Raw genomic sequence first — 18,552 nt, 5'->3', positions numbered from 1 at the left:
GTTGTCAGATAAAGTTATAATTAAATATTTACAAAAATGTGACATAGTTGCAATCCCATTTCCCTTACTGGTGGGCATCTTCCTTTATCGACTACCTGGGCATCAGACTGACTCCCAATTACTAATCCCTATTTGTCACCAATTTTGGGAGCATCCATATCTATCCTGGATAGGCCGCATTAACTAGAAAAATGACAATCCTGCCCATGATCCTGTACTACTTCCGCACTCTTCCTGTGTGGGTTCCCCCACACTATCTACGCTTAGTGCAAAAAAGGATCCTGCATTTTATCTGGGCTGATAAACATTCTAGAGTCTCTCAGACTACCATTTTTACGTATAGACTCCACGGCAGGTTGGGGGCTCAGAATATCGCCAAATATTATTTAGCAGCGCGGATCTCCCAGCTCGCCCTGCTACATACCTCAGTAGACATTCCCCTGCCTATCCGAAAGGATGCTAAATTGGCCCTGCTGCACTGCCCCATTCTGGCCCCTATGCTCGTCAGCAGAAATTGGCAACTTATCTATTTTTTTTCTGCCAAGAGGACGATTGCCCATGCCTGGAGGAAGCCTATAGTTCCCTTTCAGGGTGTTAGAGTATGTACGTATGACAGCTCTCATACTCAATGAACAGATGTCAAGCATTCCCAAGGACTCTCATGACAAATTTTTAAAGGTTTGGGAACCATGGCTCCAATACTCCTTTCCCTCTCTTCCTCCAGCTAGCATCGGACGCCTATGACTGACCCGCCTGACGATCCCGAGTCCATATACCTCCTATGCGATCCTCTCTTTCCTTTCTTCCTGTTTACCTACCCTGGATCTTTCCTTTCCTTATCCTCCCACTTTATCATTTTCTCCTTCATTCCTTCCTTTCTTTTTTGGGGCTTATGCCTCTGTTTTTCTTCCTTGTGGTAACATTGCGCTGTGTGTATTGTATTTAAATTGCGTGGGCAGTTTATATGCCTTTTGTTATTCTTCTAAAAATTTTGAATACAAATATTTGTACTGAAATATTTTACAAAAATGTGAAGGGTGTATGCACTTTTGTGAGATACCGTATGTATTATGTGGCTAACTGTCCTCTTCTTTAACCTGTTGCTGCCCATTTAACACATATGTGCATTGAAATATAGTTCCAAAAGTGGAAGCTCCATTTATCGCCCCCCCCCCCCTTCCGGTGCCACATTTGGCCTCTTTCAAGAGGGGGGGGGGGGCAGGAACCTGTAATCCCCACTTCTGGAAGACTGCGCCGTGGCACTGCCCCTCGGAAGTTTGGCCCCCCTCTTCCTTCCTACACTACCGGGCCAGTTAGAAAGTGCAGTGCACTTCGCGCATGCACAATAGGGAATCGGCTGTTTAGCTGAAAGACATCACTGCCGGTTTCCCTTATCATGAATGGTGGTGGCAGCACCTGAGAGCCAATCTGAAAATCAGCTGGGGTGCCCACATCGTGAGAACCCTGGACAGGTAAGTTTCCATATATTAAAACTCAGCAGCTACAGTATTTGCAACTGCTGACTTTAAATATTTTCGTGGGGGGGCAGAACTCCTCTGTAACACACCCACATGTGCCACATTTATGTCCGTGGGCATACATTGTTTCTGTACTGAGGGTGCACTCACTGTGAACTCCCAGCGCAGTAACCAAGCTGTTGTAGACGGCTCCCAATCTCTAGTAATGAGCTAGAGCTGACAGCTCTTGTTCATGTGACCACTGTGACAACCAAGCTCCCCCACTCACACTTACAGACCTTGTTAAAGGGACACTGGGGCTGAATGGGAAAGGGGTTAACATGGAAATTAGTTAAAGCCTAACTTTAGGAATGAGTGAAAAAAATCTGTCTTTGCTGTGTGGGCCCCCAGGCTAGAAGGGTTAAATGAGCATTATGTCTAGGGGGTACAGGAACAGATTGGATTACTTACCCTGTCCCCATTCTGGGCGGCTCTGGTACTGCCTACTTCTCCCTGTAGGTTTATTTGCCGTCATAAGGTATAATGCATGGCTATAACCCTGTATTTTACATGGTGGAGGTGAGCGTGCCACTGTGGTTTAGAAAGGAAGCTGCAGGAGGGCAAGTCATACTTGGAGGACCAAGCTTGAGCATGGAACAAGCTAAGTATTATTCCATCACCCCTTGACATAATGAGAATTAACCCCTGCAGTGCAGGGGAGCCCCACTGTAAGGGTAGATTGTTCCTGATTTCTGGAGTTGGGCTTTAACTCACGCAGAGCTAGCCAAAATGATATTCATTTTATGTGCATTTTCCTTTCCAAATTATTTGATACATAATACAAGCGATCTAGATTGACAGGAGGCAGCAGGTAACCCGAGTAACCTGCCCCTTAGCATTGAAGTTCCCATGAACGAGGCGGCCTGTCCTCATATGACCTGATATAACTCTTATTATACAGTTCTGTATCACAGCCAAGGCTACCATTACTAATTAATGGCATGGCTTACTTTTAAATAGCGTTTGGTCGCACAAATTAAATTCTCCATCTTACATCACCTCGGCATTAAATCTGTCTATGCGTTGTTTGTTTAGAGGTTGCACGGTTATGTTATACGTATTTTATTTTTATTGCTCCAGGCACCTTATTTGGAAATCAAGAAGCAGATGGATAAGCAAGATCCCCTGGCCCACCCTTTGCTGCAATGGTTTGTGCTGCTATTTATACACCGTACAGTCTACAGCACTTCCTGAGAAATGCATTATCTTCCTAATGAAATTTGTTGCTGGGCTATTGGAAAAATAGGAAATCTATCCTCAGAGCTGGGGACTGAAATAACAGAGCTGGACTGTCAGATAAACAGGAATCTAACCCAAGATGAGTCCAAGCTGATTTATTGCAAGATATAGCCACATGGTGGCAGCCCGATAAAATAAAAGGCAGCCCCATTAAATAAATGGCCTTTTTTGTAGGATAATTTTGGGATAGTGACTTTTTTGATTCAGAGGTTTATATAAACAGACAGCTAGAAAATTAGATTACAGTGATTAGAATTAGTAGACTTATTTAACAGGTTGGTGATGTATGTTGAAATTACACAGTTTTCTTTGCAGCGTCCAGCTAAATGAACCATGTTTTTCAACACAACCATTTTCCTGTTTTCTGTTTTTCCGTGTCCTCAAAGATATGTTTATTATTTATTCCAGACATTGATATAGCACAGGCACTCTTTGCAGTACATTACATTCATGGCACTCGAATCAGTGTGCAATTAATTACAAATCAAAATTAATGCAAAATTTTAGTTATTCGGAGATCCGGATGTATACGAATCTCAATAGTAATGAATTTCAACGAATCTGAAATAAATTGTAACAAAAACAACAAATTCATTTGTATTCATTTGTTTCATTCGGATTACATGATGCGATAGTTTGGGCTTTGATTATGTTAATGTTTGAGGCAGCCAAAATAACATAATGATCCAAATTAATTCAGATCCATTTGTTTTTATTTGTTGCCTGATTATTCTGATAAGATTCTTCTTGTATTGGGGTTGGACTTGGGAGACCATCCATTTAACGTGAAATAAGATGATTCCTACTTATTGTGTTTGAATTGGATGGAGGTGGATCTATCAGAACCTCCAAATCATAACATAATGATTGAATCCAAAAATTTATTTTGTTCCTGCTGTTATTTTGTGTGTTGGACTAGCAGGGATGACTCGGAGTGCATAAGTAATATCCTGAAATAATAAATTTACACGTTAAAACTAATATAGCCGATCTTCCAAAATACTTTGTAAATAACACTAATAAATATATGAAACAAATTCGAATATACAAAACAAATTCCAAAAGTAATTCATTCTAACATAGCGATTATGACAAAACAAAATAATTTACTTAACAAATTAATCCAATACTAAGCATATTTTTAGGTCGCCATCCATTTCTAATACTTAATAGATTGATCATTCTCAACCAGGGTTCTTTGAAAAACCAGGGCTCCTCCAGTGGTTGCTAGGGGTTCCTTGAGCAGTGGCTAATTGACCCCCCATCTGACAGTATCTTCATATTTCTAAGTCCATCCAGACTTGGCAGAGCTAGTAGCATGACCCCAGTGATCTTTTAAGATGACTAGCATTCTAACCATCAGTATAAGGGGGGCTTTAATTCCATTAACCACCAATGTAAGGGGGATTTTCGTAATTACTTTGATGGACCAAATTTAGCATTGGTTCCCTGGAACCTGAAAATTATTTCAAGGTTCCTCTAGGGCGGGGGCGTCCAAACTTTCTAAAAAAAGGGCCAAATTACTGTCCTTCAGGTTTTAAGGGGACGATACTGTGGTTAGTGGGTGTAGAAAATCCCCCAGCATTCATTGGTTTTAATGGGATGGGAGAAATAGGGCCCTATTGATGGTGTCACTAGACGGCTAGATAAAGGCAAACAAAGGGCCACATCTGGCCCCTGGTTATGCTGAGGTGCGGCCCCCTCACCATAGGAGACCTTTTCTTCCACCAGTTTGTAGGGTTTACTAAGCCTCTCGAAGGATCTTCACCTAAGACACACTTTCGAATGTGAGCAGATGCCTGAATCTCCCAACACTCTTCTTCCCATCAGTCCATACATCACAACAGGACAGTGGTGACATAGGAAGCCAGCAGAGAGAACTACAGACAGCAGGCTTCCACCATCAGATGTGGGTACTTTCTTCAAGTTCTAGAACATAGGTTGGCCCTTCAACATATGATTGTAGCTGTCAAAATGTAATTGTATATAATGTATTGCTTATATAGCACAGACATAATATATAATGATTTTCAGAGAGTGCTGTGCTGTTTATTATTCAATGTCTGTCCAGAGGAGCTTGCGATCTAAAGTACCCCACACACATTACAGCCAATTTTTGTGTAGAAGTTAGTGTAAATATCAGCAGCACATTTATGGACCATGTAAAAAATCTTAGAAGACCAGCAGGAAATGTGGGCATAGCATGGAATCCCCATGCAGGGAAGTGCCTGGTAGGAACCGATGACAGAATTTCAGCGCGGGAGCCATTGTAAACAAAATATTTACTGTGATCAGTTTTCTGTTCAGTAGCTAAAGGCTGACATGCATATAATATCTAGTCAAGTTCAAACACCTTTGAGCCACCACGAATTACAAATATGATCACAAGTAGTCACCAAATCGCCAAAAAACTAAGCAATCTGCCATCCATGAGTTTGATTGACCAGCAAAATTCAATTGATTGTAAAATCAAAACTGAGCAATAAATTGACAGCTCCATTAAGGGTTGCTGTGATTGGTACATCGGTTCTGTCCTTTTTGGTGCCTTACTGACTGAGCAGAGTGTAGAGGTGGCTCTTCTTTGAAGCTCCTGTAGGATTTTCCTTGCACAAGATGATGTTGGGAAAATGTTGTTCACCTTCTACAGATGGTATATTATGTTTGTCACATTATGATTCATGAAGGCTGGCGTTCCTTGGCGACTCATTTCTCTAATCACAATCTTTTCAGCGGCGAGCAGATAGTGTTTTTCACATTAGCCCAGTGATTGAGACTTCGGTAATTATAGAGATTCTTTTCCACTTTGTTAGCTCGTACATGAAGATCTCTATTGACAGAACAGGCAATGAGGGAAGTGGCTGCAGAAGATATTTGCAAAATGTGCCATTCTGCACAATTACCATGCAAATCTCTCTCCACATAGTGAGATTTAGTAACTAAGTAGAAAGGAACATCTGTTTATTCCACGCTTCTCTCTTTTCCAGGGTGATTTCAAGTAATAGATCTCATATTGTGAAATTGCCAGTTAACAGGGTAAGTTTTGCTGGTTTTATGCAAACGCATTAATGTCAATGGAATGACGTGAATTGTTTACTGTACATTGTGTTATTTACTATTATGTGCTGCATGCTTTTTTGTTTGGCTGTTTCTTTTTCTTTATATTTTAATAACATAGCTGTGACTTTGGAGCAATTAAAGCTAAATTCCAGGCAAACAACAGCTAAGTTCACATTTGACGTGTATAAAAGTAAACAAATCCTTTACATGCCAAAGGAATTGTATTTCTGTCCATTCAGTCCTAATGTTCATACAGGCATTCTAGCCAGCACAGCCAGCCTGCTGTCATACTTTTTCCCTTTTTTTTCTTGAAAAAGGGGTCCTGTTTCCAATACAAATCATTTGCCTAGGCAAAAGACATGCACTGTCTCTCCTGGGATATTTATGTTACATATCCCAGGAGGCCTTAGTGTTTCACTCACACCGGAGGAGGGGGATGCTCTTTGCATTGTGTCATCGGGAAGTCCTGCCAGCTGAACTTAGAGGAGCCAGTGGCTTCCTGATAAAGTCACACACAAACATGGTGGCGCAGGATCCTGGTAGTGGCTGGGGAAAAGAGGATCTTGGCAGGACAAAGCTGGATCCACTGAATGGGTGAGTATGTGAACTGTGGAGAACCCACCACAAGGTAAGCAGAGCTTTAAGTAGAACTATGGGCAAAACTTATTTTTTTTACATTTTGGATAGAGTAAAGGAGGGATGTAACCCCTGTCGCCATCTCTGTTTCATTGCGGAGATTTACCTTCACTTCCTGTCCCATAGCCAAACAGGAAGTGAGAGGAAATCCCTGTAAATTAAGGGAATTTTTAGGGGACGCCCAGGTCACTGAAACGAGTGTCCCCATTGGAAGATTTGCGCTCTATTACTATTCTGGGGACAACCCAAAATTTGGAATTTTCTTTTACTTTTGCTTTCAATGGTAGTGGTAAACAGGAGAAATAGAGAGGGCGAATCTCCCTAATGGGGACACAGACATCAATAACTGACAGGTGTTCTAATCCCTCTCCACTCTGTCCAAAACAAAAAAAAAGGAAAAAAAAAGCAATAGAATATATCTTAGAGGTGTTTATAAATTTGCATGTAAATTTGTTTTGTGTGTATATATGTCAAAATCAAAAGTTCACAAGCTATATTCTCTGCAGATTGAATGCATGAATATGCAAATTCTCTGCAGACTGAATATATGAATACCACATTATGGCCACTAGATGGAGCTGAGAAGCATGCTTATATCCTATAATAGTCAGCACCATCTAGTGGCCATAATGTAGTATTCATATATTCAGTCTGCAGAGACTATAGCCTGAGAATGTTCCATTTTGCCACATTATCCAGAACACATTTACATGCAGTTTTGACAGACAAACAGTGGAAAGTATCAAGAAGCTGCATGCATGTTGGAATGGCTCTCTATTTTAGCTCTGGGTCATGTATGTTTTGGCATGGCACTGCCCACTGTATTTAAACAAAGAATAAAGTCCTTGTTTTAGGCTCCTTTCACATTAGCGCATCTCCAAAGTCACACAATTTCCAGTGTGATTTTGATTCGACTTTACATTCTATGGATCAAAGTTGCATCAAAAGTCACACCAAATGAGTGCAGGCACCTTTTCAAAGTTGAAAAGATTTGAAAGTGTGTCATTGAAAAGAATGGGGTGAATCGCACAAGTGTGAATGGACTCCTATGGGATTTGTGATATAAACAATAAGAAATTATTGACGTCTGTTTTTTTAACTGCTTAAGGACCGCCTCACGCCGATGTACGTCGGCAGAATCGCACGGTTGGGCACAAGCACGTACAGGTTCGTTACTCTTTAAGTGTCCAGTCGTGGGTCGCGAGTGCGCAGCCGGTGGCGCACTCGTGACCCGGTCCTGAGCTCCGTGGCTGCCGGACCCATGGACCCGATCGCCGCCGGTGTCCCGCGATCGGGTCACAGAGCTGAAGAACGAGGAGAGGTAAGTGTAAACAAACCTCTCCTCGTGCTTCCTACTGAGCTTGTCACTGATCGTCTGTTCCCTGTTATAGGGAAAGACGATCAGTAACGTCCGATGCCAAGCCACGCCCCTACTGTTAAAAAACACACACACACTTAACCCCTATACTGCTCCCTAGTGGTTAACCCCTTCATTGCCAGTGACATTTTTAATTGCACTGATTGCTGTATTAATGCCAATGGCCCCAAAAATGTGTCAAAATTGTCTGACGTGTCCGCTATAATGTCACGGTCACAATAAAAATCGCTGATTGATGCCATTACTAGTAAAAAAAAAATTATTAATAAAAATGCCATAAAACTATCCCCTATTTTGTAGATGCTATAACTTTTGCGCAAACCAATCAATGAACGCTTATTGCGATTTTTTTTTTTCAAAAATATGTAGAAGAATACGTATTGGTCTAAACTGAGGAAAAAACTTTTTTTTATATATTTTTAGTGAATATTTATTATAGCAAAATGTAAAAAATAATGCGTTTTTTTCAAAATTGTCACTCTTTTTTTGTTTATAGCGCAAAAAATAAAAACCGCAGGGGTGATCAAATACCACCAAAATAAATCTCTATTTGTGGGAAAAAAAGGACGCCGATTTTGTTTCGCAGCCAAGTTGCAGGACTGCGCAATTGTCAGTTAAAGCTACACAGTGCCGAATGGCAAAAAGGAGCTTGGTCCTTTAGCTGGAAAATAGTCCGGGGTTAAGTGGTTAAAGCCAGGAGATACTCCTATTTCTTTATAGTCAGATTCTTCTATTTCATTTCCCCATGACATGTTTTTATTGTCCTTTAGATACATGTATAACTGTAATCTGCATAGACAGAAGGTACAGTGATTGATACATAGACTGTAGAGATGGGAAAGTGGACTGAAAATAAATGTGGTCCAAGCTCAGAATCTGATTTGGTTGAAGAACCAATGTGAACTTTTGCAGATTTACTGTGCACTTCCTTATCAAACAGCGATATTGATTTGGATTAACATACTAATATTCCAATGAATATTTCTTGCCTTACAGCAACTGAAATTTATGCACACCCCTCACCAGTTCCTACTTCTCAGCAGTCCACCAGCCAAAGAAGCGAATTTCAGAGCTGCTAAAAAACTCTTTGGGAGCACATTTGCATTTCAGTAAGTCTGTACTAAGATTGCTTGTGTCTGTTTTTTATTTTTTTTATTTTATTTTATTTTTTTTACAAACTTTTTATTAGGTAGATAATGGTGGTGCAAAATATTTCACATAAGTCCAATAAATTACAATATATAATAATCATCAGAAAATATGGAATATAGTAATGTAAAAACATAGAAGAATAATAATTATATTTAATACATATGGTAAACTAATAATCAAGCAGTGATTTAAGTGTGGATTTAGTGTTTACTGAAAGGTATTGATTGAAGGTGGATTTTCTAAATGAGGTTTAAAAGGTGTTCAGAGTATATGAACCAGGGGTTCCATTTCTTCTCAATAAATGAATGGCGTTGTGTAGGGTGTGAATTTTTTTTTTTTTTTCCATTAGATAAGTGTTATTGATCCTAGATTTCACTTGAATTATTGGTAGGTCTGAGGATTTCCAGTGAAGAGCTACAAGCCAATGAATAGAGACACAGATTGTGTGAACTAGTCTTTTTTCTGATATTCTAGAGGCGCATTTTCAAGTTGTTTCCATATTAGAGAAACTTTTTTCACATTCCCAAAAGATGTGTGGGAAGGAGCCAATGAAATTGCAATCTCTGTAGCATGTTTGGGGAACAGTGGGGAAATTAGAATGTAATTTTGTTGTGTAGTACCATCTTGTTGGTAATTTTATTGTAGTTTCCCTAATAGTGATAGATCTGGTGCATTTAAGTAAGTTATTGATGCAGTCTGACCAAACTTCCCTATGTGCTTAAATGGGAACAAGAATGTAATTATTTTAGTTTTTTAAAGAAGGACAAATACTTTACTTGTCACTGGAACTGATGTCACCTATGAAAGGTTTTCCCTCACTGTTGTTCTAGTGACAGCATTTTGTGTTCCCTAGCTTGCTCTCTGCTGACATTATTTCCTAGGACAAATGGGATGGGGTTCAGGGCCCAGGAAGAGGTTTAGAGGAGGAAGAGGGGCAGGAGGCTCCAATCAAACACAAGAGATGTTGAAACATTGTATTCCTGTACTTGGCATTGAAAGAATACCTACAATTAGTACAGCCATGATCAAACGTTTTGAGAATGACACAAATATTAATTTTCACAAAGTCTGCTGCTTCAGTTTTTATGATGGCAATTTGCATATACTCCAGAATGTTATGAAAAGTGATCAAATTGCAATTCATTTCAAAGTCCCTCTTCGCCATGAAAATAAACCTAATCCAAAAAAATAAAATAATCCACTGCATTTAAGCCCTGCCACAAAAGGACCAACTGGCATCATATCAGTGATTCGCTTGTTAACAATGGTCAGTGTTGACTAGGACCAGGCTGGAAATCACTCTGTAATGCTGATTGAGTTTGAATAAAGAACTGGAAGCTTTAAAAGGAGGGTGGTGCTTGAAATCTTTGTTCTTCCTCTGTTAACCATGGTTACTTTCAAGGAAACATGTATAGTCACCATTGCTGCTACTAACTGCACTTAAATCAACCATTTATTGGATCATCAAGAACTTCAAGAAGAGAGGACCGTCATCCTACAGTTGATATGGCTGCAGGATCTGGGCACCACCAGCGCAAAGCTTGCTCAGGAATGGCAGCAGGCAGATGTGAGTACATCTGCTCACACAGTGAGGAGAAGACTTTTGGAGGATTGCCTGGTTTCCAGAAGGGCAGCATCAGGGATATACTCTTATTCTGCAAAAGGTACAGGGATTGGACTGCTGAGGACTGGGGTAAAGTAATTTTTTCCCTGATGAATCCCCTTTCCGATTGTTTAGGGCATCCAGAAAAAAGAAGAAAAGGTGAGCGCTACCATTAGTCCTGTGTCATGCCAACAGTAAAGCATCCTGAGATCATTCATTTGTGAGGTTGCTTCTCAGCCAAGGGACTGGGCTCACTTAAAATTTTGCCTAAGAACACAGTCATGAATAAAGAATGGTACAAAAACATCCTTCGAGAGCAACTTCTCCCAACCATCCAAGAACAGTTTGGTGAGGAACAATGCCTTTTCTAGTACGATGGAGCACCTAGCCATAAGGAAAAAGTGGCTTGGGGATCAAAACATCCACATTTTGGGTCCATGGCCAGGAAACTCCCAAGGCCTTAATCCTATTGAGAATTTATGGTCGATCCTCAAGAGGCGGGTGAACAAAACAACGCTGCAAATTCTGACAAACTCCAAGCATTAATTATGCAAGAATGGGCTGCCATCAGTCAGGATGTGGTCCAGAAATTGAATGACAGCATGCCAGGGTGATTTACAGAGGTCTTGAAAAGGAAGGGTGAACACTGCAAATATTGACTCTTTGCATAAACTTCATGTAATTGTCAATAAAAGCCTTTGACTCTTATGAAATGGTTGTAAATATACTTCAGTATACAATAGTAACATCTGACAAAAAGATCTAAAAACACTGAAGCAGCAGACTTTGTGAAAATTAATATTTGTGTCATTCTCAAAACTTTTGGCCAGGGCTGTATTGTTAGGCAAAATGATCTCCACCCGACAGTGCAAGTATAGTTCCAGCTGGATGGGGGAGAGAAAGCGCTGCAGGAGCCTGTGATCAGATAAGGTCCACCAATGCGGGGGGTGGGGGGGGTGGTTTGATGAGGTAAGGGGATTTACCAGCACCACAACTGACTAGCAATGCAAGGTGATGATGGTGGTGGAGGCGTTTCAAGGAAGTGTGAGGTAATGGCACTGCCACTGACCAGCAATGCAAGTGGGTGTTAACAGCACTGACACCAATGCTAGGGATTATTTTTGTGGTCACTGACTCCAATGCTACGGATTATTATTTAGGTCATTGACACCAAAGCTAGAGATTATTACTGTGGTCAATGACACCAATGCTGGGGGATATTATTGCGGTCACTGACACCAATGCTGGGTATTATTGTTGTGGTCATTGACACAATTGCTGGGGGGCTATTAATTTGTCCACTAACACCAAAACTGGGGGTTGTTATTATTGTGCCCACTGACACATGTTGGGAGTTAATATTGCAGCCCCTGGCACTAATTCTGAGATTTGCTATTACTGCCAGTGATACCAACGATAGAGCATATTTTCTTCCCACTTTTACTTCAGTGTGAGCTTCAGTACATTGCAAAAAAGAAATGAATTTTGAATGGTTTGGCTAACTGAATGTAGTACACCTCACTCATTAAAATATGGTATTGTGCCACCCTCTGGGAGTGCTGGGGGTTGTACTCACTTGAGACCCTATAACTTTTAAGTTGACCACCACTGCTCTGAATGTTCAGTTGTCCTGTTTCTATTGAAACAGCCTTGCTGAGCTTCCTTGTCCATCTTTCTGTATTCCATCTACATGCTTTCCCTCAATTGGCTACTCCCCTTACAATAACTCATGCTAACTAACTGGGGGGGAGGCTATTTGTCATATTTACTTTGGGCACTGGATGACCTGGTCCCAGCGCCGGTGAAGTTAGATATCCTCATCAGGGACGCAGACAGTAATAAAAGCATGACAGCCGTTCCTAACTCTATCCAAAAAAGCTTTTTCTTTTCTTTCATAAGGGGACACAGAGCCATAGTAATAACTATGTGGGTCATATTGGCGTATCAGGTGCTGGACACCGGCACGCCCCTTAAGGCGTGAACTTCCCCATATAACCCCTCCCATTACTGGGAGTCCTCAGTTTTTTCGCCAGTGTCTAAGGTGTTGGGCACACGTAAGGATGTGTGTACTGAGCTCCATGGGCAGTAATCCTTTGAGAGCCAGCCACCCTGACCAGATCCGTTCTGATGTCTCCGTAATTAACTAAAGGAATGGTACCCGGGCCTTATCATCCGAAGACACAAGGTTTTGCTTGCGAATGCTTTTAAGGCTGGGCCCTGAGATCCAGTACTTTTTGGTAGTAAAGCCAATAAAAGGTTACTGGCAGAGTCTTCTCGCAGGTCCAGGATTGCGGGATTACCTGAGTGTACCCCTGTTCCTGAAGGTTTGCTTTCAAGGTCTCGGAGCCTACGGTGAAGAGCGAAGATTGTTTTTTTTTTCTCCGATAAACCCTGCTGCGAGGATAAGGTAGGGGAGATTTTCTCAGGAATCTCTCCTTCCATGTATTGTGTTGTCATGGCATGTCTATGTGTCACCACTGGAGGCTGTATTGAGCATTCACCATTCTGACGCTGGAAACAGCAAAAGCTCCACTCTCCTCTCTGTTCAAGCCAGCTCAGACCCTCAGGCATGAAGAGGAGTTTTGATCACTTACTGGGCCCCCAGATTGGCGGTTTTTTATGCTTTGAATGCCAGCCAGTTGCCTCTTTTTTCTTAAATAAAAAAAAATATTTTTTTTGGGCAGGTCGCGGCCGCTCATCAGGCAGAGGATTTACCCCCCTATCGCTGCCCGCCATGATGCCGACGCTCACACACTTCCCTGTTAAAAGAGGAGGGGGGGCATTTTCGTGCGGGGGTGTGGCTAAACAGTGTCAGACGCCGGACACACGTGGAGGAAGTAGTTTACAGCTCTGCAAGAGAAGCTGCTGCCTGGCGGTGGAGGGACAGAGCAGAGTGGTTGCTGGTCAGGTTTTGTGACACAGGCATTTTCCTTTTGACAACATTGTAATGTATAGCTAGGATTAATAGCAGTTATTGTACTGTACTATAGCCTAGCAAGTGAAACATTCTTTTGCTGGTACTGCCTCTGCTTTGTACTGTAAGGTATGAGTAACAAAGGGACCAGGAACTCCTCTAAGGGTTCTAAGGGGTTAACAACAAACTAAAAACCCTTCCAAAAGAATGTATTTCTCCCCTGAGAGGTAAAAAGAAAAATATAGCCAGTCAGATGAGCCGTCAAGGGTAGAACACTTCTGTCCCTGTATTTCATACGAACAGGTTTTTTTTTGCTACCATTTAAAAGATTATTGCTATGATGTCTCTCCATAGTAGGACTAAACATAGCAGATTCCCATCTAGTCCACTGGGCCCTTTTGTTGAGGTGCAGGAGGCTGGTAGATCTTCCCAAATTTTGGAAGATACATATTTTTCCTCTTCGGAGGATCCTAACAGGGAGGGAGTAGCCGCACAAGTCAGGTGTTTGTCTACTCCCTTACTAAACCCTTTTGTTGCCAGCAGCACAGGCTCTTGAGGTATCTACCTCTAATAGGGTTCATTTGAACCTCCCCCACCTGGGGATGTTTTTCCTATTCATGCATAGCTATGTATTCTGAATGGGAACATTTTTATGAAAGAAATGGGGGGTTCCAGCTATTAATAATGCAATCACCTCAGTGAGCAGAGTCTCACATGTCCAGTGGATAATGCACTGATGTTAAAGAATACAGCATGTTAAGGTGTCTTTTGCAGTTCTGGCTGCAATTGGAGTAGCTCAGTCCATTAACCCTTTAACGTCTGCTCCACTATTTTGGTGGAGCACATTTTAAGTCACGACAATGCATTGGAATATGGACTCCAAGGGGTTAAGGAACAGGTGTGAGATACCTGAAAGTTCTTTCTGATCAGCAGGCCTGGCAAGAGGCTGGTGTATTTGAAGCACTGTGTCTCACAGATGCTATGAAGGACTTGATCGTTTAAGCCCTATGGCTTATACTTGGACTAGTGCATTTTTGCAGAGGTCCGTGGCTGAAATATTAATCAGCCGAAGCACCAGGTGAAAACCCTTAGCCAGTCTGTGTCCCTTCCTGGGGTATGACTATTTAGAATGGATAAGTACATCCAAAAGGGGTAAAGCCAGTAAAAGGAGGTTCAGACAGTTCTCCTTTAATCGAGCAGCCTCTCCTATGCCTTAGTTCCCAGGGGCAGCACCAGGATCTTGGGGGCAAAAAGCCCATAAAGCAGAATGCTAAGGCCTTCTCATGAAGGAGCACCCCCACTCGTTCGGGTGAGTGGAAAAGTCCTGCGATTCTCAAAGTCTGTCAGGAACAATGTTAAGAGCAGAGGGATTTCTGAGATTTTCTTCTCTCTAGGTTGCATCTAGAGTTTCAAGAGCCTGGATGGCCCAGTCGGCTTTCAATCTGAGGGTTTGGGGTTCGAGTCCTGTTTGGGTGCAGCCTGTGGGGTCCTTGGGGCTGCTGATGCGGCAGTCTTTATGCAAGAGTGTCCGTCTCCTCAAATAATGCTCCTAAGGTTCCATAGAAAAAAAAAAAGAAAAAGAAAGAGAAGTCTCTCTTTCTGGCCTCTGGATCCGAATTCCCTTAGTGCAAAGGTTTTTTTTTTTTGGAGCAAACCTTTTAAAGTCTCAGAGCCAAACAGAGAGGTAAGACCCATTCTAGATCTCGGAGATCTGAATCGGCACTTGAACATCCGATCCTTTCATAATTAGATCGGCTGTGACCATCCTGCAAGGAGGGGAGTTGCATATCTCCATGTACCAAAGTTTCCCGCTTACCAGAAATTTATGTGGTTTGAAATATAAAAATTTTTTTTCAATCGCTGCACTGCCATTCGGCTTAGCTACAGCACTACGAGTGTTCTGAAAGATTCTGGCACCTCCTTTAGCCATGTTAAGGGCTCAAGGCATAATGGTCCTAGCCTATTAGAAGATCTACTTTTAATAGATCATTCAGTCTCAGGTCTAAAACCAGAGTCTGATCTCAGCTGTAGATATTTGAAATCTCTAGGTTGGATTCTCAGCCTAGGAAGAGTCTCCTTAAAACCATCAAGGAGGTCACTTGGGGTTATAGGTACCATACAGAAGAAAGTATTCTTACCTCAGACATGAATCAGTTACATTGTAGGACTAATTCAACTTATCAGGATAAAGGAAAATTCCTTCATTCGGATGCAGGAGATTTTTAGGGGAGATGGTGGCCTCCTTCAGGGTCATTCCTTTACGCACAGTTTTATTCAAAGACTGCTTCAAGACACCATCCTGTCGGTCTGGAATAAAGAGGATTCAGGCCTTGATTGTTTCCAATACGGTTGGCTCCCAACATAGGTCAGAGCCTAAATTGGTGGTTGTTATCCAGCAGGAGGGAAAATCTTTATCCTGCAAGGTTAACAACAGATGCCAGCCTTCTAGGCTGGGGAGCAGCCCTGGAAGAAGATTCTGTCCAGGGGAGATGGTCCAGGTTAGAGGACCTTGCCTTTCAACTTTGTTGGAAGTTTCAGGCAGTACATCTGGCCATAGAATCTTGGTGGTCAGATTACGGGACTGTCCTGACAGGATTCAGTCTGACAGAGCCACAGCGGTGGCTTACATCGATCACCAGGGGAGGCACGAGAAGTCGTGCAGCCCAAAAAAGAGTTGAATAATGTTCTAGCTTTGGCAGAACACAACACTCCTTGCCTTCGGCAATTTTAATATTTCAGGCGTACTACTTCAGACACCAACAATTATTTCTGGGAGAATGACCTGTTCACCCCGACATCTTCCTAGCAATATGTCAGATGGTGTACTCCGGACATGGACCTGTTCGCGTCCAGATTCATTAATAAGGTCGACAACTTTATGTCAAACAAGGGGTCCGCTAGTAGGCGGAACAGACGCATTAGTCTTCCCAGGGGATCCGTTTTTTACAGGATTAAGCATGATCAGAAGGAGATGATTCTGGTGCAGCCAGGTCCCAGAAGATCTTAATTTATCGAGATCATAAAGAGGGCAGTACAAGTCCTTTGGACTCTGCCATTATAGCCAGACCTTCTTGCACAAGGTCCAGTATTTCATCCTACTTTACGGACCAGGAGTTTAACAGGTTTGACTGTTGAATCCCACTCTATGAAAGATCATGGGTGATCTCCTTCAGTAGTGTCTACTTTGACTAATGCCAGGAAGTCGGCTTCCAGAATCACTTACTATAGAATCTGGAAGGCATTGGTTTCTTGGTATGGATCCAGGGGTTGGCACCCCAGGAAGTATGTCAATAGGCAGGATTCCTGAATATGGGATCTGAAATGAAGCTGGCCTGGACTTTTGTCAAGAACCAGATCCAGGCCGTGTCGAATCGATGTCTTTTGTTATGGCTTCTTGCTTCCCACTCTTGGTGCTTACCTTATTCAGGGGGTAACACAGTTTATCCCCCTATCAAGACACTTTTAAATCCTTAGGATTTAAAATTGGTCTTTTCGGCTATGCTGAATCAGCCATTTGAACCTTACGAGAAATTCTCTTGGTTCTTTGACAAGAAAGATGATCTTTTTTGCTTGCCATTTCTTCTGCTAGAAGATTATCGGAACTAACGGCTCTGTCTTGTAAGAGCCATATTTCATCATGCATAAGGATGAGGTGGTTTGATGTCCTCATCCTGAATTCTTACCAAAAGTGGTAACAGGTTTTCATTTAAACCTAGATATTATTCTTCCTTCTTTCTCCCCAGAAGCCTTAATATGGGGAAGAGAAAGCACTACAGTCTCTTGATGTAGTAAGAGCGATCGGAATCTATTTAAAGGTGACCGCTCAGGTTCGCAAAACACAGGTTTTGTTTGTACTGTCAGAGGATCCAAGATATGGACAGAGAGTGTCAAGATCCACTATTTTCCAAATGGGTTTGTCAAGTGATTGATCAAGCTTCAGCTTAAAAAAGAAAATTCTTCCTTCTCATATTAAGAGCACACTCATCCAGGGTAATTAGTGCCTCTTGGGTGGTGCATCATCAGGCCTCTATGGCTCAGATCTATAAGACCTGGTCTTCGGTGCAGATGTTTATCCGATTTTATCAAATCGATATTAAAGGTCATGAGGATATTGCCTTTGGGCACAGTATACACTGCAGGCTGCAGTATGAGTCCTCTGGCTTCCTGTTTCCTTGATTCTACCCCCCTTCAGTTGCTATTGCTATGGAACATCCCACATAGTTATTACTATGGCTCTGTGTCCCCGATGTAAGAAAAGAAAATAGGATTTTTAAAACAGCTTACCTGTAAAATCCTTTTCTTTGATATACATCAGGGGACACAGAGGTCCCTCCCTTCCTCTTCTTATACACTTTGCTTGGCTACAAAACTGAGGACTCCCAGTAATGGGAAGGGTTATATGGGGGATGTTCACATCTTAAGGGGTGTGCCGGTGTCCAGCACCTAATACGCCAATATAACCTACTTAGTTATTACTATGGCTCTGTGTCCCCTGATGAACATCAAAGAAAAGGATTTTACAGGTAAGCTGTTTTAAAAATCCTATTATTAGCTTTTCAATGTTGAATCTTTGTTTAAATTTCATGTTTTTTTGTCTGTTTTGTTGAAGAAAATTCAGAGACTTGTAAACCCAAACAAAGTATAGAACTAGAATTGTTTAGATATAGATGCTTGATGAAAAAAATGAAATGAAATCAGTGTCTTGTAGATTATATTTACTATTGCAGTGGCTCACACATTGAAAACTGGCACTCCATCCTGAGGAACGGATTAGTAGTAGCTTCCAATACAAAATTGCAGGTAATAAGAATGATTTATTATCTTCTACCATTTATTCCTAAAGATTATTATGCACTAAATATTAAATTGATAAACTGTTATGGGATGTGATAGGTGTACCTGTTGCGCCTTTGTACCTTGATATAGAAACATTATTTTTCTTTCAAATATTTTAAGGCGCTTTCTAGTTTACATAGAAATGTCTCGAATACCCCAATACCTCTTGAACAGGGCAAGTTTTATACTTTTTTTCTCCCCTAGGCCAACTAGCTTTTGC

The 18,552-nt window shown here is 41.6% G+C and overlaps 1 protein-coding gene across 3 annotated transcripts in view; it reads left to right on the top strand.

Moving 5' to 3' along the window:
• PARP8 (poly(ADP-ribose) polymerase family member 8) overlaps positions 1–18,552 on the top strand; it is a 452,966-nt gene that overhangs the window by 406,604 nt on the left and 27,810 nt on the right. For all 3 annotated transcript variants that reach the window (XM_077462768.1, XM_077462766.1, XM_077462767.1), the window contains exons 18-21: positions 2,598–2,665; positions 5,741–5,789; positions 8,824–8,936; positions 18,224–18,296. In XM_077462768.1, the coding sequence (XP_077318894.1) occupies positions 2,598–2,665; positions 5,741–5,789; positions 8,824–8,936; positions 18,224–18,296 (303 nt within the window). The remainder of the gene's footprint in view (positions 1–2,597; positions 2,666–5,740; positions 5,790–8,823; positions 8,937–18,223; positions 18,297–18,552) is intronic.

The sequence above is a fragment of the Lithobates pipiens genome, unplaced genomic scaffold (assembly GCF_037356315.1).
Source record: "Lithobates pipiens isolate NorthernLeopardFrog02 unplaced genomic scaffold, aLitPip1_a1.2 Scaffold_3, whole genome shotgun sequence".
Lineage (NCBI taxonomy): Eukaryota > Metazoa > Chordata > Amphibia > Anura > Ranidae > Lithobates > Lithobates pipiens.
This window is presented reverse-complemented; position numbering and strand designations above follow the sequence as displayed.